At 43.6% G+C, this 23,223-nt stretch overlaps 2 protein-coding genes across 2 annotated transcripts; one reads left to right on the top strand and one right to left on the bottom strand.

Annotated features, from left to right (window-relative positions):
* Positions 1–9,186, top strand: ZNF865 (zinc finger protein 865). Its single transcript, XM_087713961.1, has 2 exons — positions 1–204; positions 4,763–9,186. The coding sequence occupies exon 2, from the start codon at positions 4,786–4,788 to the stop codon at positions 7,735–7,737; it is 2,952 nt and encodes a 983-aa protein (XP_087570087.1). The 5' UTR covers positions 1–204; positions 4,763–4,785; the 3' UTR covers positions 7,738–9,186.
* Positions 9,187–17,956: 8,770 nt separating this feature from the next.
* Positions 17,957–22,464, bottom strand: ZNF784 (zinc finger protein 784). The gene is made up of 2 exons (XM_087713963.1): positions 22,328–22,464; positions 17,957–20,131 (listed from the first exon to the last, which is right to left on the bottom strand). The coding sequence occupies exon 2, from the start codon at positions 20,106–20,108 to the stop codon at positions 18,132–18,134; it is 1,977 nt and encodes a 658-aa protein (XP_087570089.1). The 5' UTR covers positions 20,109–20,131; positions 22,328–22,464; the 3' UTR covers positions 17,957–18,131.
* Positions 22,465–23,223: the final 759 nt, after the last annotated feature.

The following is a 23,223-nucleotide window of genomic DNA, read 5'->3' as shown; positions in this document are numbered from 1 at the left end:
CTTCCGGTTCCGGCTGGGCCTGTGTGAGTTGCAGCCTGGCAGTGCCCCCCCCTGCCCCCACCCGTGAGGGAGCAGAAACGCCCCCCCGCGTATCCTGGGGGTAAGGGAAGGGCCAGGGGACATCTCCCCCCACTCTAAATCTTGCTACCCAAGGACCAGCCCCTGCCTGGGGCGCGGAGGAGGCTGGGGCAGCGCCACACACCGGTGAGTGCCACCATGGAGCCCACTCTTGGCCCTTCGATCCTCCCCCCCTCCCCTCCGTACCTGGATCCCGAAGGCGAGATATTAAAAAAAAAGGAAAAAAAAACCCCGCGCAGATAGCAACAACCGCAGCGCGCGGCTTTGATTAACTTCCGCTCCCTTTGAACAGCCCCACCCCGGCTATTCTGCCATCCTGGTTTACCCCCCCCCCTCCGGCCCAGGCTGGCGCCCTTTTCGCGTCTTCTCCCTTTTGCCCCGTCCTCGCCTCTGAAGAGCTGGCTTCCACCCTCAACCGAAGTCCCGCGCTTTTGTCGTCGTCTCTCCCCACCCGCCCGGCGAAAGTTGTGCTATATAGTCCTTTATAGCACAACTTTCCCCTAGATGAGCCCCGAAATTCTGCCTCCACAATAAACTATTGTCCTCTCATTTCATCCTTAAAGCCACCCGGAGCCACGAAAGGGCGCCTCGCCGTAGGCGTCGAAAAGATGGCCAGATTCCATATTCTTTCCCATAAAATAAATGTTTTCATAAATATACCTTCAATCAGCCTGTAAATGAATTATACAGTCTCTTTCATCCAGAAAGTTATGATTTTGCTACTTGCCTCAAATGTTACCTGAACTCCATATTTTTTGTTGTTTAATTGTCTGCCAGTTCTTTAAAAATTTCTAAGAATCTAGAATGGCACCTCATATCTAATTGGATCTTGGGTCTAACAAAATTATTTTTTGTCTATAGCAGCTCTCTCCATCTTAATGCTTGGATGCATTGGACTGCAACTCACATAAATGTTAACGGTTCCTAGGAATGAATGGATTTGCACATAAATATAATTCAAGGCAACAAAGCTAAGGTTTTTCCTGTTTCTGCTATGGTATTGGCTCTTCAGTGATTCAGATGGGTGACCTTCACAAGCCTAGTTATGAAGATAACAGCACCTCCCTAGTTTGGATATTTCAGTAACAGGTTGCAGGAAGATAGCCCTCTAATCAGCCCACAAGACATTCTTACAACATTCTATTCGCTTTAATGTATTAGCTCTTATTTTTCTGCCCACCTTATCTTTGTTATTGTTTCATGTTCTTCCTGTCTGCTTTGTAACAGATTGTAGACTTGAACTCCTTCTTACATATCTTATTAGTCAGAAAAGTACATAAGTACACTGCAATGTTTTTGTTTTTACTAACGAGATTGGCTCTGTCTTACATTGCTGTATGCAAGATGTTCTCATTTACTCTTTAGCTAAAATGGCCCAAATACTCAATACATCCCTCTTACCCATTTTCTGCATGTTTAACTCACTGAACTTGAACTTGATGTCAGTCCAATTCCTTAATCACTGAATCACACCGTTACTAATATTAATGTATAGTACAACATTAGGTACTTTGGTTTTATTTTTTTGCCTTTAGTACACCTTCTTTTTGACATTAAACACAGATGTTTGTAATAGACTACTCCCTTTCAGGAAACTGGCCTTTTCTCACTCCTTGCTGTGCCATATTCTTTTACCTGAGAATCCTAGGAATTGATTTCCAAACTTTCATCGTTTGCATTATACCTTGCTAAAATAGGAAAAAATGTGATTCATTCATCCATGTTGATAAAGTGGGATGGAGCTGGATGACAACATTTTTCAACCTTATTTTTCATTAAGTGCAGAAAAGAAAGTGATAATTTGGGATCTTAATTTCTTGCGACTAAATAACTAAATAAAAGCTAAATTAAAATGTATAGCCCTCCTTTCTATTTACATAAACCCTGACATAGCTTACAGTAAAGTTTAAATTAAGTATAATTAACTGAAAATTAACTGAAAAAAGTGTTGAAGGTGAATCATTGAGCAAGGCAAAATAGATAACCTTCACAGAGCTGTTACTTTTTTACTCTTTTTCATTGCGCTGTGTAATCTACCTTTTGCTTTGCTTAGCTCTCTTTTTTGGCAAATATCTCCATCTAGCTCAGAGATCAAGCTATTCATGTAGCCAAGAAGCATGAAAGCCACACGTAAATCACTGCATGTGACAACATCCATGCATGCCACTTGTTGCATGCACACATATGTAGTATGTTTTATATATATATGAAGAAATGCAGCACACCAATGTGTAAATAGATACACATTGATATGTATAATGCTACTGTAGGCCATGGCTTTTTTTATGCTTGCTCCATATAAATGACACATGAGGCGTTTGTTATCTCCTAAACCTTTTCCCAAAGAAAAAAACTTATTTTGTATCCTAAGGCTAACAAACATGAGTGAAGATGGCTTATCAATGGCTTATCAAATTAATTCTAACATAATTTATTTCCTCCATGAAGCAAGGGGATCATTTCTATAGTACCTCAGAAATGTAAGAAATAATCATTTGCCATACAGTTCATGGACAAATGCAATAGTTAAAAAGGTCCACTTAAGATTGAGGAACATTTTGGAAATTATTTGGAGAAAATAATTTAGACGCATGAATATAGAATCTATCTGCACCTTTCCTGACTTGCATAGCTGCTCTCTGTAGTTATCATGTGATTCCTGGAAAAGAGGTGACTGCTTTTAAAAGAGTTGCTGATAGATAAAATAGAACACTATTTTGAAATCAAATTCAAAGTACCATTTGAATGCATACCTAGGGTGTGTAGTATCTTTATGTAATCCCTTTGTTTTGGATTGTGGCCACAGTCCTCTATTATCTTGTGATGCCCACTAAATTGGACTGGATTTTGATTTGCTAACCTAGCATATTTGACAATACCATATTTGGCAAAGCTGATTTAATAGGAATGAATCTTGAAAAGGCAAGGCTTTTATGTCCCATCCATAGGCAAGTACACTATTTTGTATAATTAACTGTATTCATTTAAAATCATTGTTAGCTGTCATAGAAATCATTTAAAATATGGCTAAAGTATAAAGAGGCCTTGATTTAAAGACATACATTGCTAATAAATCTCCTGGGATAGTAGATCTTTTAGGAATGCCACTGAAGTATGTCCTGAAACAAATACAATTAAAATCAGTATACCTCAGCTTTTTAAAATGGAAGGGTAACATTTGTGGTGCTCTATATGTAAGAGTGCAGTTCTATTCCTATTATACAAAGATGCTGTTTTGCAAAACATACTGTATAGACAGTCCCAAAGGTGTTTTATTCAAGAGGCAACTGAACTCTTGAAAAAAGCATCTTTGGGACAACCATGACCTGGATGACTGAGAATCTCCAGAGACATATTGTAGCAACTATGGGAAATAGGAGACATAGATTTCTGAAATCTCTAAATGAGCCCTCTGCATCTTTTCCAGTTTTCCATGGCTGCCTTTGAATCATTTGTTCAGTGTATTACTTATCTTAAACTTCTGCTTCATGACTGAACAAGAATGTTCCAGATGATTTTGGACTGCCATTCTCATCATTCTTGGTAACTAAGCAAGACCTTTGGGGAAAAAAGCTGAGGCCACATCTAAAATGTAGTTCTGTATTGAAATTAAATGGATTAATACCTTTCTTTTAAGACAGCAAAATACTAAATTAAAATGTAACTTTTCCATGCTGTTCTAGTCCATTTTTCTAATATTTTACATGAACTTGGAAAAAAGGAGAAATAGATATAATTGTGAAGATATTTATGAAGTATGTTTTGAGATATAAAACATGGTAAAATTAGCTTTGCAATTTTGATATATGAAAGTTCTGTGGTGATATTTGTTTTAATTCTTAGTACCCACGGGAATTTTTGTTGTAACATTTCTTCAACTCAAACAATTGTACAGCACACATTTTGTATTCCACTGTTGGTTTTTAATTAGTATGCACTTACATCTAAATATATTACAAACAAATGATAAAAATCACCGCACTAGAAAAGTGTGTACCAACAATATACTCCAATGGTAACTTTTTAAATAGATGCACATGTTCATAATTTTGGATTCCCAATTTTTTGTATGGGACAAATAGAAACTGAATTTTCTTAAGAAAAATGTGAGGGAATTGTGTAACCAGCGTCCAAATGGAGTCAGAGACCTTGACACAAACTTGCAGTTTTGTATAAATAAATATATTTACAGTAAATAATAGGCAAATGTCAGGTAAAACAACACGGCAGGAATATCAGGTAAATTACAGAGAGCACACACACACACAAAAACACACACACCACATGGGAAACAAGCGGGGGGGGGGAACCTTTACTCCAATTATAGCTCAGATTTCCTCATGTGATGGCCCACTCTCTTTAACCAATTAGCTATAACTGTGTTCTTACTCATTGTCCAACCCTTCACTGCTCCAGCTATTAAATTTTTAAATCTCTTAATATAACTGGACAGCATTTAAACCAAATTGTTCCATAAGATACTTGTGTTTTTCTATATATTCATTGGCTTTGTCATGAGGTCAGCCAAAATATCTTCCGGTGGACAATAAATTAGGTCTATTACATTTTCGTTCACTGCGTTTCTGACATTACAAGAAAAAACACCATGCCACTGTGCAGCTGCTGATATGGATAACCTGTATCCCATATACATATTGCTATAGTCTTTCTCCCCTTTCTCTAGGCAGTGCCCCCTCCCGGGTGGAGATGGAAGCCAATGCAGCAAGCGATGAGGGTGTGCATTTCCAGAGCTACCCTTTTGACTTCTTGGAGTTCCTGAACCACCAGCGCTTTGAACCTATGGAGGCCTACAACCACGAACACGCCAAAGCCGTTGCTGCCCTGCCTTGCCCACAGCCACAGTATGAATACGCCCAGCCACCAGCAGCTGGTCCACCTGCTCACTTTGACCGTGTTGCTGCCACCATTGGCACATCTAAACCCAAAGCTGAGGGCCCGTCCTCGTCTTCCTCAGCCACCTCATCTGGTACCATTCAAGTCAAGAAAGCTGAACCAGGGGGCCCTGCACCACCTCCACCCCCACAGCAGCAACAGCAGCAGCAGCAGCCATATAGTACTCCAGCCGTGGTACAAACAGCAGGTCAGCCTCTCTTTGACAGTACAGCAGCTGCTGCTGCTGCAGCAGCAGCTTACAACACTCCTCAGTGGGGCATAGTAGACCTTTCTGGCCACCAGCATCTCTTCAGCAGCCTGAAACGTGGGCAGGCTCCCCCATCAGCTGCAGCCACGGTAACCCCTGACAGTCAGGCAGGCAAAGACGATAAGAACTATTTCCGCCGACTGAAATATTTCATTGATCGCCGCTTCCCATGCGGTGTGTGCCAGAAGTCATTCAAGCAGTCATCCCATCTTGTGCAGCACATGTTGGTGCACACAGGCGAGCGGCCGTACGAATGCACCACCTGCGGCCGTACCTATAACCATATCTCCAGCCTCATCCGGCATCGCCGTTGTCACAAAGACACTGAGGATGCTGCTGCTGCTGCTGCCAGCGCTGCAGCCGTTAATGCAGCCGCTGCCAACGCTGCGGCCGTCAATGTAGCAGCCGCCAATGTGGTGGCTGCAGCGGCCGCCGCCGCCGCCGCCGCCAGCATAACAGCAGCACCTGGTGCTGAAGGAGCAGCCCAGCCTCCTTCCCAAAGCGGCAACCCTCAATCAGTGGCTGCACCATCTGGAGGATCAGCCGCGTCTGCCCTCAGTGCTGCCATAGCACAAGCTGAAGGTCCTTTTACCTGCTCTCTGTGCTGGAAAGTGTTTAAAAAGCCAAGTCACCTTCACCAGCATCAGATTATCCACACCGGTGAGAAGCCATTCTCCTGCTCCGTCTGCCAGAAGAGTTTCAATCGCCGTGAGAGCTTGAAACGACACGTGCGGACACACTCAGACCTGTTGCGAGTGCAGTGTGGGGTTTGTGGCAAAGAATTCCGGGATGCCTCCTACCTCCTCAAGCACCAGGCCACTCACGCTCCTCCTGGAAGCTTACCTCCACGACCAGAGTACAAATGTGACATTTGCGGCAAGGGCTACGTGGCTCCCCAGAATCTACTACGCCATCGGCAGCTCCAACACGAGGGGGCCCAGCTGTCCAAGGATGGCACTAATACCTTGTCTTATCTGCCACCAGGGGCCTACCTCCTTCCACAAGACCCACAAGGCTCAGAGGGAGACACCAAGCCAACATCCTATGGCCTCTTGGGCGCCCACCCCTTGCTGGTGGGGACAGCGGCAGGCAAGAATTTCTGCTGTGGGATTTGTGGCCGTGGCTTTGGACGACGGGAGACACTGAAGCGTCATGAGCGGATCCACACAGGTGAGAAGCCTCACCAGTGCGCTGTTTGTGGGAAGCGTTTCCGTGAATCTTTTCACCTCAGCAAACACCACGTAGTGCATACTCGAGAGAGGCCGTACAAATGTGAAATATGTGGGAAAGTGTTTGGTTACCCTCAAAGCTTAACTCGGCACAAACAGATTCACCGATTACAGCTACCTTGTTCTTTACCACCCATGGGGCCCTCCCTGACCCCCATGGGCCCTTCTCTCCCTCCACCCCCTGAGGGGCTAACCTATGGCTGTTCTGACTGTGGAGAGCGCTTTCCTGATCTTTTTCATGTCATGAGCCACAAGGAGGTCCATGTGGCCGAGAAGCCCTACCCTTGTGATGTCTGTGGCAAATGTTTTGGTTTCATTGAGAATCTCATGTGGCACAAACTTGTCCACCAAGCTGCTCCTGAGAGACTTATACCACCAGATGAAACAGCAGCTGCTGTCGCCCCACTAGAGAACGGGCTAGCTAGTGGTGAGAACATATCATCTTACGAAGATCATCCGACCTTGCCAAGTGGAGAACGTTTCTCCTGCTCTATCTGTGGCCAGACCTTCAAGCATTTCCTGGGACTCGTGACTCATAAGTATGTGCACCTGGTGCGTCGCACGTTGGCCTGCTCAGTCTGTGGACAGAGTTTTGCTGGAGCTTATGACCTGCTGTTGCATCGTCGCACACACTTGCAAAAGCGGCACTTCTCTTGCCCAGTCTGTGGCAAGCGCTTCTGGGAGGCTGCCCTTCTCATGCGTCACCAGCGCTGCCACACCGAGGAGCGCCCGTACCGCTGTGCTGTCTGTGGACGTGGTTTTCTGCGCTCATGGTACCTGCGCCAACACAAAGTGGTTCACACAGGTGAACGTGCTTACAAGTGTGCCCTCTGCAACAAGCGCTTTGCCCAGTCATCCAGCCTGGCAGAACATCAGCGTCTTCACGTAGTTGCCCGGCCTCAGCGCTGCCCTACTTGTGGCAAGACCTTCCGCTACCGTAGCAACCTTTTGGAGCACCAGCGGGTCCACCTGGGAGAGAAAGTCTACCGTTGTGACCGCTGCTCCAAGAGCTTCTTCTACCTGTCATCCATTCTGCGTCACCAACGCTCCCATGATGCTAAGCGTGAATTAAGATGCGGGGCCTGCCTCAAGCTCTTCAAAGACCCCAAGTATTTTAGCAAACACCTCCAGGCCCATCAGGGAGGACGTCCCTTCAAATGCAGCACCTGCGGGGAAGCCTTCTCCAATACTTACGGCCTCAAAAAGCACCGCCACATTCACAAGATGGAGCGCTTCGCTGCCATGGGGGCTCATAAGGAACAGCCCTAATGTTGCAATGGTAGCAGCAGAAAAAAAAAATATGGGTGGTCCGTATCTTGGTACTGTAGGATGGGATGTGAAGCTAGTTCCAGGTTTCTGTGAGCCACGATGGCAAGGCATTTCCATGAATAGAAACTAAGATGTGCTTGTTAGCAGTGAGATGCTCCAGTTGGGCACTGATTTGGAAGAGTCATCAAATCATAAAGTCACAAGCAGGACAAGCCAGATAGAGGCAAGAATGAATTGTAAAGATAGGGTATGTAATTAACAAGAGGTAGCCGCCAGTTACTTGCTAGATTTCAGCTCTCTAACAGAATACCTTGACCACTCTGAATTTTTATACTAATTGCCTGGGGAAAGTGAGTTGGAGATAGCAATCATAGAAGTGACCTTTGCCTGTCAAGCATGGCCACAGTGTTTTTGGGGGGGGGATGAAAGTTTTTTTTTCCTGTTTCTGAGCAAATAGGAGCAAATGAGGTTATGGTAGAATGACATTTTTTCTTTCCATTTTCTTTCCATTGGAATGGAAACTGTATGGCATTCCAGTTCACAAGAAGAGTTGGTGCTTCCTGTAGTTCCCTTTACCTAGAGAGAAACATTAGACCTAATTCATTCATTTGGGAATAAAACAGGAAGGACCACGATACAGCACTTGAGGAATGTCCATCAATCTTGTGTAAACTCAACTATGTAATCTGTATTAGGTAAGCCTTGCTTGCATTCTAAGAGAAAGACTTTAATTAGTGTCCTTTCTTCATATGTATAAAGAAAATAGGCTAGTTCTCAATTTTTTTAAGACCTGGGAAGGTAGTGAGACATGGCTGTGGACAGTAGAAAGTTAACGGAGTCTGCTTGAATTGTCTAGTGTGTGGCACCTGTTGTCTAAATGCTGTTGTGCCATAACATTTCTATTATATTCCTGCCTCCAGAACAGTACCAGTTCCCGATGCAGTTGGAGGTTCACAAAAACCTTACCTACAAAAGAAAAGTTGAGCCCAGAAGGTTTCTAGCCAAGCTTCCCTGGCATGCCATTTTCCACATTTAGGGAGCACTGAATGTTAAAAAGCATTTGGAATTGTTATTGTTCCCATTATGCATCCCTGAATGAGCAAAATCCCAGGATAATTGTATTGTGTGCTTTTCTAAATGTTCAAGTTGGCCCATCAGGAATAGAGGGGAAACACAGAAGTAGGCTAGGCTCCTTCCCCCTTGGATTAGCAATCTTCCTTTGTTCTCAACGCTCTTCCTAATTTGTTGGACTTAATATAGATGAACTCATGTGTGAATAATACCTTACTTTGAGCCCTAAAATGAAATGTGGGTTTGGAATGAGAGCTGTGACTGTACATTGTTAGCCTTCCCTAATGTTAGCCTTTCTTCTGCCCACCACTGAAAGTTGGATATAAAACTTTGTGTGAGAGAAAAATAAACTTAATTGGTGGGTCTACCAGGATTGCACAGTGCTTTGGCTGCTCAGCTGCTCTCCTGCTTTCCCTGGGGATTTGATCCATAAGCCTTTCCTAGTAAAACATGTTGTATCCACATAGTTCATTGAGCTAACTGCCCTCACCTTGTAACTCCATGGTTATTAGACTCATATAATGCTTCAGGTTTGACTCCAAAAAGATTCTTCAAAGCACACACACAGCATCGGGGGATTGTGTGACTGCTGGAGATGTCTAAAAGTCACCAACGGGTGTTGTGTTCATTATCCCAAGCACTCCGAAGCACCTTATCAAATCTGAAGAAATGCAAAGCCCCCCCTTTATACATACTTGACACCAGTCTGATTGGATCCTCGCTGCACCTGAAGTGGAGAATGCTGACCCGGGCATGAGTGTTATTTTTTAAAAAAAATCCTTTGCAAAGTCTCTGACTCCCCCCAATAACTTTTCCCCCTCAATCCTCCTCCAGCAAATTGTAGACATTAGAGCACACCTTTAAATAGACTGGAGAGGAAACTAATTTGCTAGCTGCAACCAAAGAGTTCTAAAAACAGGCTCCCTTGTGTGTACTGTGGACACCAAACAGGTAATTCCCATTTCCTTCCCCTCTTGTAACCCAAGCTGACGGTACAATAGAAAGTAATTTCAGCATCTCCAGTCTAGCAAAGTGAAAGCATCTCTTCTACCAGATGGCTGCTTCAAAGCTGCTTAGTGTTGCTTTTGGTCTACCACCCACTTGCTCACACCCATAGTTCCCAGATTGGTGAGTGGCAATCTATGATTATGAGGATCCAAAGATGTACTGTTTATACTTGGTTGTCCAGTGCCTAGAAGGGGAAAAGTTGCCAAAGGCCTTTTGAGCATAAAGAGAATAAAAATTGGAGTTTATTGAGTGTAGGAATTTCTTAAGGCAGCCTTCCCCCAAACCCCCAGAAGTTTTGGCTTACAATAGCTAATCACACTCTGCTCAGTGAGCACACGGGGAGGGGTGATAATGGATAGTGGCAGTATTTGTGAAAGGCACCATTACAAATACTTTCTTGAAGGAATTGCCGCAGAATTTGGTGGCCAAATATAGAAGTATGATGATGAGTGCAAAGATGGTAAAAGAGACGACAAGATGACTAAAATGTTTTCCAGCCTTCCAGACAATTTCCTTATTGGCTGAGCACAGGGGGGGGGAGGGCAAATCATGTTCTCTACATTGAGTCGGCCCAGTTAGATTAGCATCTGTCTGAAACATACCGGTTCCTTTTCTATCTCCAGAAGTGATTGCAACTGGATGTTCTTTTTCTTGTTTTACCTTCTTACTAAATAGTTAAAAGGTCTGAATTTGTCACTGAAATTCAGTGAATTGTGGTGGCTATTATACGTCAGCCTATCTTTTACATAAATCGTTTTCCTCAGAGTTTTTCTTCCCTGCCTTCATAATTTGCAAATAGAACTGAGTTTAATACAGGTAGTCCTCAACTCACGAATACAATTGAGCCCAAAATTTCTATTGCTAAGTGAGGCATTTGCTAAATGAGTTTTGCCCCATTTTATTGAAACAGGTGTTAAATGAATCACTGCAGGTGTTTGTGACATGGTTGTTAAGTGAATCTGGCTTCCCCATTGCAGGAAGTCAGAAGAGGTGATCCCAAGATCCTGGGGCACTGCAACTGTCATAAATGAGTCCGTTCCCAAGCATCTGAATTTTGATCACATGACTATGGGGATGTTGCAATGGTTATAAGTGTGAAAAATGGTCATGTTCCTTTTTTCAGTACTGTTGTAACTCCAAACGATCACTAAATGAACTGTTGTAAGTCAAGGACTATCTATTAGTTTTCCTTCTCATATGTACTATCTGTGCTTTCCTGGACTAAGTATTTTTGAATTCTATATAATTTAGAAGCCTCCTTGACAACTTCTCAAACTGGGAACTTGTTCTTACAGGAAATGCTGTTATTGGTTAATATCACCCATTCCTTCATATTGGGGGGGAAAGATGAGTTCACCATGACTAATCAATAGATGATGTTCCTGTTAACTGGCTTCATAATAGCTTCCCAAATGGACAGTGGAATATAAAATGGAGAAACAAAAACCATACTGTGTTTTTTGATCAAAAGTTGATCAAAAAACATACTGTGTTCCCAAAATCACGAACTTTATGTCTTTTTCTCAAGGACACAGGATTTCTAAAGAATTTCTTTAAAATGGCAGGCCTAGAATATGGGACACAAATTTTATGATTGTGTATGCCTATGAAATGCTTGCTTCAGTTATAGAATTGGTGCAAACATATTTGGCTAGGGTCTTGCTTAATTCAAAATGGTGACCTGTTTCCTAGTCAGAAGACAGGACAGCCATCCAAATATGTTTATTTTTATGATCTTTCTTAAAAGGAATTAGTTGACCTTAACTAATTCTTATAATTCATGTTACTTACAATCTGAATGTTTGGAAAACAGCAAAAGTGGAAATATATTTACTCTTAATGTATAGTTGACAAAGAGAAGAAGCTGAGAGTGCAAAATAGCTGCCCTTTCTATTTTTCTAGCAAACTAAATACTTAAAAGGTGGATGGGCAGAGTGTTTGTTATTAGAGACATATCTGATCACTCTTAATGTCAGGATTATTTGCATCCGTTCCTCATCCTAGGAACCATTTGATTTGTCCAAATCTCTTTCCTCTGTTGGTTTTGTTGGCAGGTACAATTCATTTTAACTTCAAAATGTATTAGTGACAAAATACATAGAATCTCTAGTTTATGTAGAACAGTAGTGCTCAACCTGTGGCCTGCGGATCCCTATTGGCCCGTGATGTCATCAAAGGGGGTCTGCGAACGCTTGAAGAAATGCTATGATTTTAAATCTTGAGTTAAGGCTTGGAGGTCTGTGGCCATGATTCGTGGCCACAAAAGGTATTTTAAGGGAGGTCTGTGATGAAGAAAAGGTTGAGAACTGTTGATATAGAAGGTATGAGGACTAGTCCAGAATAAGGGGCTAGAAGGCAATATTCCATGGACAGAGTTATGTGGGAAGAGTTTTTAAGGGAATGGTGAGTTATTGAGATGAAGTAGTCTGTGGCTGGGAAATAGAGTTCTTTTGAAGAACCAGTTGGTTGGAGTATGTAATCAAGAAGGATCAACCATCTTTTCCACTGTACTCTACTGCCTTGCCTTTGTTCTTGGACTAGGATGCTGGATATCTTACAGATGCCCAACTATCCCCTTGGCTTTGTTTGCTCCATCCTGGAACTATGAAGCAGAAGGCAGGGAAGATAATTCCATCTTTTGCTGGCATCAGACCTGATTTTGCTTTTTGAGATGCTACCTGATACACAGCCATCTTCTCAGAACTTCTTCAACCCTCCTGTTCTTTGAGGAATATGGATTCTATAGTTCTCTGACTGGTACTGTTGTCCTGTACTCTCCTTTCTCATCCCATAGAGGGAGATGGACATGAACATCCCCAAACTAGTGAAGAGTACGCCACTGATAGGACCCAACCCATCGCAATCATGTTAGCTAATGACTTTTTATATTAATACAGATATATAAATACATTTCTATATAAATACTTCTTTTTAATAACCTCCCCTCCTTTTCCCATTGGCCAGAGTGCAGGAAGTGCAGTTCTTTTAATGCCAAGGTTTATGTCCCTATGATAATGTGTACTAAAATATGTATAGGACCCCATTCTTGTCCACATAGCTAATGCACCTAAAATGATAACCTGTCTCTTCTTCCCTCATTGTACCCCTTGGGAACTGTACAGCGTGTGTTTCTCAGTCGGGTGGGGGAATGGGAATGTGTTTTGTGTTTTAAGCCAAGCAATCATTTTAAGTGTCTGATTTACAATGTACAGACTAAACAAACATTAAAAAAAAAGAATTTGGATATTGTTTGTGCTAAGCCAGGTTGTGTTACAAGCTGATGTTCAAACAATGTGAGTATACTCTTAGAATTAGCACAGAATAACTAGGTTTATAATTCTCAAAGTAATAAAGAAGAAAAAAAGTAAAGCAGCAATAGCAGACACTTTTGAATCATTGCTATCCTGTGTAAAAAAACAAAAGGAAGCTGCATTTACTTAGATAGATCAAGGTAATCCTGGTACAAATATATCTTCTCTATTGCAGAGAAAAAGGGCTTTTATTGTTCTTTGAGATTTGGCTTATTTTCTCCAGCAAATCAGAGCATATTTTTTATTTGCTCAAAACCACTCCTGCAGGTGAGAGAAGCTTCAGACACCACAGAGAATAAACCTCTTTTGCATCTCCTTATTCTTAAATAAGGCAAATCATATTACTATTGAAAATAAAGTGTTTAGAAACATTTATGCATGCTCATCTATTCTTGTAAATCAATAATGGGATGAGATGAAGTGTTGCAGAAAAATTTGAGGATACAGATTGAAATGGGGTTTCTTGATATATTTTACATCATGAGACTAGTAGAATAGTATGGACATTGTCCAGTGTCATTGTGCAATTCATGTGGAAAGTAGTTGAGAATCCATCATGGACATTTTAAAATGTTTATATTAAATAAGAACAGTGAGAAAATGCAGAATTGAGAAATAATTTTATCTTAACAAGTTTATAGAGCTTTATAAAGTTCCTTTAAAAATGGAAAACATCAGTTTCACTTCAATTAACAAAAAGGTATTCAAATTGATAAGAGAATTTGAGCTAAATATGTTCGGTAGCAACATAGCAATTTAATTTCTTAAAGGTCATTCAGTTATTTTTATATAGATTTTCAAATTTATATGTAAATCAATTGTGTAGATATAAACTATTTTGTCTGACATGCTTTGATTTACAATAGCAATAGCACTTAAGACTTAATACAGCTTCACAGTGCTTTATAGCCCTCTCTAAGCAGTTTACAGCATCAGCATATTGTGCTTTACAATCTGGGTCCTCATTTTTAATGACCTCAGAAAGATGGAAGGCTGAGTCAATCTTGAGCCTGGTGAGATTCGAACTGCCAAATTGCAGGCAGCCAGCATTCAGTAGAAGTAGTCTGCAATACTGCACTCTAACCTCTGTGCCACTATGGCTCTTAAAAAGTACAAAGTAGAATGTCAGTAAATATTTTGGCTTTGGATATTTGCCAATAGAGACACCCCATACATGTACAAACACACACACACACACAGAGTTTACTTCATTGGCATAATGTTAGAAGTTTTTATTTACTTAAATCTTTTGCGGCATATTCTTAAAATACTTTTATACCTAGTTGAAAATACAGTCATAATTAAAATGAGTGGATTGTAACAGCTACATGTATTGCAAAATTATATTCCATGCCAACATAAAATATAAAGTCAGAATTAAGGCCAGTTTTATTCCATGGGACTTGTGCCCAGGCTAGTAAGTTTAGAAATTCAACACAAACTATTCACTTCCCAGGTACTTTAAATTTGTAGGTGTCATTTTTTTCTAGCATGCTAGCTTATGATTAAGAGAACCATGTTTTACTAACTTGACTACCATAAGTTAGGTGAGTTTGCACGGCATCTTGTGTTACTCACACTGGCTGAGCACACAGTCCATTGAGCTAGCAAGAAGGGCATATAGGCAATCCCACAATTTAACCAAGTCTGTTTTCCATTCTGTGCCCCACTTTAGAAACTTCACAGGCATTGGTACAAACTTTAAGGCTTCTGTTCATTAGTTTCACTTTAATAAACAGGTAGTCCTCCACTTACAACCATTTGTTTAGCAACCATTCAAAGCTACAGCAGCACAGAAAAAATGATTTACAACCAGTACTCACATTTATGGCCATTGCAAATAGCCCTATGGCCACGTGATCAGAATTCAGGCACTTGGAAACTGGCATGTATTTGATTGTTGCAGTGTCCATGATCACCATTTGCGACCTTCCCAGATGACTTCCAACGGGGATAGACAAAGTCAGATTTGTCTAAAACCACAAGGTTCCCTTAACGATTGCAGTGATTTGCTTAACAATTGGCAAAAGTTGGGCACGACTCACTGAACAGAAATTCTGGTCCCAATTGTGATTGTTAAGTGGAGAACTACAGGTGAAACTCAAAAAATTAGAATATCATGCAAAAGTTTATTTATTTCAGTAATGCAACTTAAAAGGTGAAACTAATATATGAGAAAAGACTCATTACATGCAAAGCAAGATAGTTCAAGCCGTGATTTGTCATAATTGTGATTATTATGGCGTATAGCTCATGAAAACCCCGTCCACCATCTCAGAAAATTAGAATATTACATGCAATCAATAAAACAAGGATTGTACATAGAACAATATCGGACCTCTGAAAAGTATAAGCATGCACATGTGCTCAGTACTTGGTTTGGGCCCCTTTTGCAGCAATCACTGCCTCAATGCAGCGTGGCATGGAAGCTATCAGTCTGTGGCACTACTGAGGTGTTATGGAAGACCAGGAAGCTTTAATAGCGGCCTTCAGCTCTTCTGCATTGTTTGGTCTCGTCTCATCTTTCTCTTGGCAATGCCCCATAGATTCTCTATAGGGTTCAGGTCAGGCTAGTTTGCTGGCCAAACAAGCACAGTAATTCCATGGTCATTGAACCAGGTTTTGGTGCTTTTGGCAGTGTGGGCAGGTGCCAAGTACTGCTGGAAAATGAAGTCAGCATCCTCATAAAGCTCGTCTGCTGAAGGAAGCATGAAGTGCTCCAAAATCTCCTGGCAGATGGCTGCATTGATCCTGGACAATGAAGCACAATGGACCAACACCAGCAGATGACATGGCTCCCCAAATTTACACAGACTGTGGAAACGTCACACTGGACATCAAGCATCTTGCAGTGGGTGCTTCTCCATTCTTCCTCCATACTCTAGGTCCTTGATTTCAAATGAGATACAAAAGTTGCTCTCATCAGAAAAGAGGACTTTGGACCACTGAGAAACAGACCAGGTCTGTTTTTCTTTAGCTCAGGTAAAACGCTTCTGACGTTTGTTGCTCAGGAGCGGCTTGACAAGAGGAATACAACATTTGAAGCCCATGTCCAGGATCCTTCTGTGCGGTGGCGGCTCTTGATACACTGATTCTAGCCTCAGTCCACTCCTTGTAAAAGTCCCCAACACTTTTGAATGACCTTTTCCTGACCATCCTCTCCAGGCTATGGTCATCCCTGCTGCTTGTGATTTTGATTTTAATTTGATTTTGATTTTATTGAAAATTTATATGCCGCCCTTTTCCCTGAGGGGACTCAGGGCGGCTTACAACAATAAGGGAAGGGAGTGCGAGACAAGACTTAAAAAGAAAAGAATCGTGATAAAAAGAAAATTAATCGTAAAAACACAACATTCACTCAACATTCGGGCGGGGTTAATGTAATCCTATCCCCAGGCCTGACGGGATAGCCAGTTCTTGAGGGCTGTGCGGAAGGCCTGGACTGTGGTGAGGGTACGGATCTCCACGGGGAGGTTGTTCCATAATGTCGGAGCTGCAACTGAGAAGGCTCTCCTCCGCGTAGTCGCCAGTCGGCACTGGCTGGCGGATGGAATTCGGAGGAGGCCTACTCTATGCGATCTGACCTTGTGCACCTTTTTCTTCCACACTATTCCCTTCCACATAACTTTCTATTAATGTGCTTTGATACAGCACTTTGGGAACATCCAACTTCTTTTGCAATTACCTTTTGAGGCTTTCCCTCCTTATGGAGGGTGTCAATGATGGTTTTCTGCACAACTGTCAGGTCAGCAATCTTTCCCATATTGTGATTCCTAATTGAGACCCCATTTAAAGACTCAGGAACCCTTTGCAGGTGTTATGGCTTAATTAGATGATTAGAGTGGGACACTTTGAGCCTAAAATATTGCACCTTTTCACAATATTCTAATTTTCTGTGATTGTGGATTTGGGTTTTCATGAGCTGTAAGCCATAATCACAATTATGACAAATCACGGCTTGAACTATCTTGCTTTGCATGTAATGAGTCTATCTCATATTAGTTTCACCTTTTAAGTTGCATTACTGAAATAAATGAACTTTTGCACAATATTCTAATTTTTCAAGTTTCGTCTGTTCCTGTAATGCCAAGCCAAAACATGATTTTGATTGATTTATAGATGATGCCAAACATTAACTGGAACTGTTCTGATCCCTGTGACTCAATTCAAGCCTGATACCGAACCCAGGATGGGGTTACCTAAATGTATTATAGATCTGCATATTCCTTCCTGCCTTTGCATTTTAAGCTTCTATGGCTATTCACAAGCTGGAATCAGAAATTGTAATTTGATTGCAATCTCCAGTGCCTGGTTTGCTGTTATTGAGCAGTAAGTCAAGAAAAGTGGGGTACAACTGACCTGCCTATGAAATGACAGGTCCCAGCTAACATCCTGATGCTTTCCAACAATTTGGGGCACAATTGCCCACTATGAACATGCTGGCTGGTGTTCATAGACATGGAGTTTCCAAAACACCTGGAGGCACTGAGTTGTCTGGAAAATTATGGTTTATGGTTTTATTTGACTTGTATGCCGCCCTATTCCCAGAAACTTAGGGCGGCTAACAATCAGAAGGGGAGGGGGTACAAAAATAAAAATAGAAAACAGAAATTTAAAATACAACAACAGTCATAACCTCGAAGGGGGCTGGATAGTTCAACAGCCCCAGGCCTGCCGGAACAGCCAAGTCTTAGTTGCTCTGCGGAAGGCCGGAAGGGTGGTAAGGGTCCGGATCTCAACGGGGAGATCGTTCCAGAGGGCCGGAGCAGCCACAGAGAAGGCCCTCCCCCGGGGAATCGCCAGCCGACATTGGCCGGCAGATGGAATTCGGAGGAGGCCTAGTCTGTGGGATCTAATAGGTCTTTGGGAGGTGACTGGCAGGAGGCGGTCTCTCAAGTAACCAGTTATTAACTAAAAATCAGCATTCGGTATTGTAATAACACATTTCATCCTTAGTTTTTCATTCTACCTTTCAATGTAGGAATTCCTGCTGAAAAACAAAAATCAATCTGGTTTTACCTTCCAGAGCTCTTTTTCCACTGGTTTATTCCTATGCCCTATGCTGTCCGGCCCATGTATTCGACGATGCTTGGCAAAGTTAGAGGAGTTATTGAAACGGCGGCAACAGACCGCACATTCAAAGGGCTTCTCCCCAGTGTGCAGTCTCCGGTGAGTGGTTAAAGCTGAGCTCTGTGTGAACCGCTTGCCACAGACACTGCAGCCAAAGGGCCTTTCGCCGGTGTGCACTCGCAGGTGCTCTTTCAGGTCTGTGGCACGACGGAACTGTTTGGGGCAGGCAAAGCAGAGAAACGGCTTGAATTCGAGCGTAGGCAGTGCATGTCCATCAGAGGACTCATGAACTGGGAAAAGAAAAGGGGTGGGCCTCTCCTTACCTTCTCTATGCTGAGCAGTGCTTCCAAGCTGATCCTGCAAAGAGTGGCATCTCTGAGGCCCACAAGCATTGCAAGGTATGGAACATGGATCAAGGTTCTCCAATTGCCAAGGTGATCTCGTAGCCTTCAGACTGGGAGAAGGTCCTTCAGCGTCGTCCATTTCTGAGGCAGGACCTTCCCAGGCTATGCCATCTTTGGGCCACGTAAGCGGTTCTACTTTGAGACCACTCAACTTTTCTGGGGCACATGTTTGAAAGTCTCCATAGGTGCTACTCTCTTGGGTCAGCTCTCTTTCTCTAAGGCCACTGAGAGAAGCTCCCTGGCTATCGTTTTCCTCTGGCTCTGAAACTAAAGTGTTGCTTTTTTCATTTAGTCCCCCTGCATCGCCTTCCCCTCTACCGTTCTGCCTCACCTCTGTACCTCCACTTCTGCTCTGCTTGAGCCCTCTGAGGCCATTTGGCCTCCTTACTCCGAAGCCCCTCTGATTGTGAGCAGAGCCCCTGTTTTCCCCAACTGGCAAGAAGCCTTTTCCACAACTGCTGCCACTCTCTAGCTGTAACTTACCAGGGCAGCTGTCGACCAGTTGCTTCTGTTCTTCCTGAGTGTGGCTTCCCCCTGCTCTGTTCTGCCTTGAGCCTTCTGTGGGGTTTTCAGTGCTTGCCTTTGGCAGTTGTTGTTTGAAACTGTGGCCATTGGGAAGGGCTTTTTGGCTGTAGCGGCAATTGGTGTTTGTACCCAGTTCCCCAGCATGCCCATTGCTATCAGCTGCCTGCTTCAGAGCATCTGCCTTAAGACCATCTCTGCTGCCCTGCCTTATAGCAAGGTTAATACCAAGACTGGCATCATCCTGTTGCAGACCTATCCTCTTGAATGCAGCCATGCTACCACCTGGTTGTCTGTGGCTGCTGGTGCAATAGTCCTCTAGGCTTAGCCTAGTGCTATAAAAGCAACTTTGCCTACCTGGGAGGTTTTGATCAGCCTTCTTCTTGCCTTCTCTTAACTCTATGACGGGCTGACTGCCGTTTTGCTTTGGCAGAAAGGTACGGCTTAGATATCTGCCACCCTTTCCTTCTTTCGTTTGCGCGGGTATCTTTCCGGACAAAGAATCACAGTCCTTCCCACCAACTCTCCCTTCGCTACACCCAGATGGTGGGCCGTGAATGCGTTGGTGCTTGCGGAAGTTGGAGCCGTTGTTGAAAGATTTAAAGCAGACACTGCAGTGGAAAGGCCGTTCGCCGGTGTGAATGCGCAAGTGGCCAGACAATACTGAGCTCTGAGTGAAGCGCTTGCCACAGATGCCACATTCATACGGCCTTTCGCCGGTATGCACCCGTTCGTGATCACGTCGGTCTGAAGCCCTCTTGAAGTGTTTAGGGCAGAAAGAGCAGCTGTAAGGCCTCTCAATGGGGAGCACCAGAGCGTCAATACTGCTGGACAACCAGCTCTGAGGCTCTAAAAGGAGGCTTCTGCACCCTTGGCACTGCTGGATTTGCTCCTGGGGCCCATCAAGGCTTGGCAGGTCTTCCTGGCACACAGGGGGCAGAACAGATCCAATCTCTTCCTTCACTGTTACTAGCTGGATCTCCATTGGCTGGTCCCCAGCATCTGTTCCTGAAAGAGGCAGAAAGAAGACACAAACTGCAAGAACCAAGCAGGAACAAATGGAAAGGAAACCAGGGCTCACAGAGAGAATAGGGGGGTAGTGGAAACCATTTCCTGATGTTAGAAAAAAAAGGGTTGGAGTAAGAAGCTTTTCTGGCAAGAAATGAGGCATCCAAATTTGATCTCCCCATTCATTCATATGCATGCTGTTGTACTCATTCACCTAGGCCAGGGATCGGCAAACTTAAACACTAAAAGAGCCATTTGGATCCGTTTCCCACACAAAAGAATACACCGGGAGCCAGAAAACCTAATGGGGGTAGCTCAATAAATTGCGTGCCAGCAGGTGTCGCACACTGGCGGTTCTGGCACATATTCTGAGCAACAGGGAGCTGCAGCAGAGGCATGAAAGAGCCACATGCGGCTCCAGAGCCGCAGGTTGCTGACCCCTGACCTAGGCCCGAGGATATCTATGGAGAAGATTCCTGTGGTTACTGGGAACCCAAAATAACTCCATGGCACCTAATGTCTGATGATCCACACGTAACAAAATAATGGATCTTGGCTAAACATCTTGCTCAAGCAATAGCACTTAGACTTATATACCGCTTCACAGTGCTTTACAGCCCTCTCTAAGCGGTTTACAGAGTCAGCATATTGCCCCCAACAATCTGGGTCCTCCTTTTACCCACCTCGGAAGGATGGAAGGCTCAAGTTTGAGCCTAGTGAGATTCAAACTGCCAAACTGCTGGCAGCTGGTGATCAGCAGACGTACCCTGCAGTATTGCACTCTAATCCTTGCGCTACCATGGCTCTTGACAGCACCCCACCGTCTTTGTCCAGGTTCAGACATTAAAAGTTGACCTAATCGTAGTTAATAGTTGGAGCATCAGGGAAACCCAGAGCTGTAGGTTAGCACATCGGAAGAAGACAGTGGCAAGTAATGTCTACACTTGCCAGGAAAACTGTGTGATTGTGTCCATTGATCTCCCAGGAGTCAAATGTAACCCAAGGGCATTTTCCCCCTGACCTTTTTTCAAAAAACTGACCATTGTGGAGAAATCAAACAGCTACTAGAATATATGTTTCCAACTGAAGTCAGCAATAATAAGCAAAAGCACCAGACAAATCTAGGACATGGTGTTCTATATGTTGGCAGAAAGTAAATTCCTTTTTGCATTTCAGCACAGTCATAGACTGTGTCCCACCACTGGCTTGGCTGATACGTTTAGGCTGATGCCAAAACCAAATAAATCAAATTAAAGCTTATGCAATGTGTGAACTTCATTGCTTCTTTACCCTGAGGTAAGATTTTAAAAAAAAAATCTCACACATGAACCAAGAAACCGGCTGAGAATCCCTGCTAGGCTTCCCTTAAGCCAGCTGACATCAGCACTACACTTCCTATCATTCTCTGCCAGCAGGCTACAGTCCTGACTCAGAGCTGACTTATGGGTCTTCCTTGTGCCCCAGTTCTTAGAGGTTGAAGCAGGTTGAGCTACAAAGCCGCCCTCTCTGCCAACCCAGAAAAACGGACCAGCAGAAGAACCTCTGAACGCCCTATAAATATACTGGGTAATATGTTAATTTATATTGCTAGCATATTTATGATATGCCATACAACTGTACTGGAGAGCAGATTCTGTTTTTAACTAGATCAGCTTTTGAACGTCCAGTTATACCTCCAGTTGCTACTTAAACTGGCTGAGATTTCCTCCCTTACCCAAGGAAGCCGGAATCTCCGGAAATCCAGGAATTCGAGCTGTCTCCTTCAACCTTCCCGAAGGACCCCTCTTCCCCCTTCGCTTCCTTCCCCCCCCCCTTCAATCCGCCTTTACGTGCACAGAAACCAGGTGTTCGAGCCCGGCTGCCAGGGACATAAGCGGCGGCGGCCTCCCCACCTCGAAATCCGAAATCTTCGGCTGTGAAATCGGAGAGCGCAGAGAACAATAGTCCCGAGCTTGGCAAAGCTTTGCGCGAGTGAAGCTTTGCGCGAAGCTTGGCTGGCTGCGTGCCAGGTGCCAGAAGCCAGGGAGTCCCCCCTCCTTTACTACAAGGTGGATTCGCTGCCCCCCCCCGCCCCAATTCACTTTGGATTCTTTGTGTGCCCCCCTCCCCCGAGGCATGGAAGTTGCTACTCATCCCTGGGCAGAACGCCGGAACCTATCCGGCGGCTGCATACCCACTTCTAGGATGGATTCTCACCTTTGCCTGTTTTCCATTCACTTTAACACCAAGGTTTTTGCCCTGGGGCCCTTCGCAACTTTCGGCTTCCTTCGCTCCGTGGACAAACGATTGGAGAGAGCTCTCCCCGCCCCGCTTCTCTTCTCTTCTCTTGGGCTGCCGTTCTCTTCCCATGCGCGCGCATTCCCTTTAAATGAAAACGAAAAAAGAAAAAAAAGAAATTAAAGGGAATGGCAGAGTCAATCCTCTTTATTTTTGCCGGCCGTCAAAAACGCAAATCCACATCGTCTCCGCCCCCCGCCCCCGCTCCCAATTTAAAGGCACAAGACACTCGTTTAAAATCGCGAGAATCAGTCGTGTGCGTGTGTGTTTTTGTTTATATATATATATAAACAGTATATATATATATGTGTGTGTGTGTGTGTGTGTGTACACACACACACACACATATACATACATACATACATATATTTATACACACACACACACACACAAACACACACATACATACCAAGGATGGGTTCCTGCCAGTTCTAATCTCTTCTATAGAAGAGGTTCCACAAATCTACAGTGACCAGTTCCAGCTCTCTCTCCCCCCCCTCCATCCACACATCATCAAAATGAAGGGCAAGAGGAGGAATTCTGAAAGTTGAAGTCCACAAGTCTTAAAGCTATCAAGTTTGAACACCCCTGGGTTTTTTTCCTAAAAGGGTTAGGGGTGCAAGGGTCTTGTAACTTGACAGCTTTAAAACTTGCATGCTTCAATGCCAGAGTTCCTGAGCCAACATGACTGGAGGAGGAATTCTGGGAGTTGAAGTCCACAAATCTTAAAGCTGTCAAGTTTGAACACCACTGGGTTTTTCCCCCTAAAGGGTTAGGGGTGCAAGGGTCTTGTAACTTGACAGCTTTAAGACTTG

This window comes from Thamnophis sirtalis, unplaced genomic scaffold (assembly GCF_051295495.1).
Source record: "Thamnophis sirtalis isolate CommonGarterSnake01/CBP01778 unplaced genomic scaffold, rThaSir2_p1.2 scaffold_4, whole genome shotgun sequence".
Lineage (NCBI taxonomy): Eukaryota > Metazoa > Chordata > Lepidosauria > Squamata > Natricidae > Thamnophis > Thamnophis sirtalis.
Note: the sequence above shows the minus strand (reverse complement) of the source record. Positions and strands in the feature narration are given on the sequence as shown.

Excerpts from the sequence above, each read along its gene's own strand:
- ZNF865 (XM_087713961.1), top strand. The coding sequence starts at position 4,786 with ATGGAAGCCAATGCAGCAAGCGATGAGGGTGTGCATTTCCAGAGCTAC.
- ZNF784 (XM_087713963.1), bottom strand. The coding sequence starts at position 20,108 with ATGGAGATCCAGCTAGTAACAGTGAAGGAAGAGATTGGATCTGTTCTG.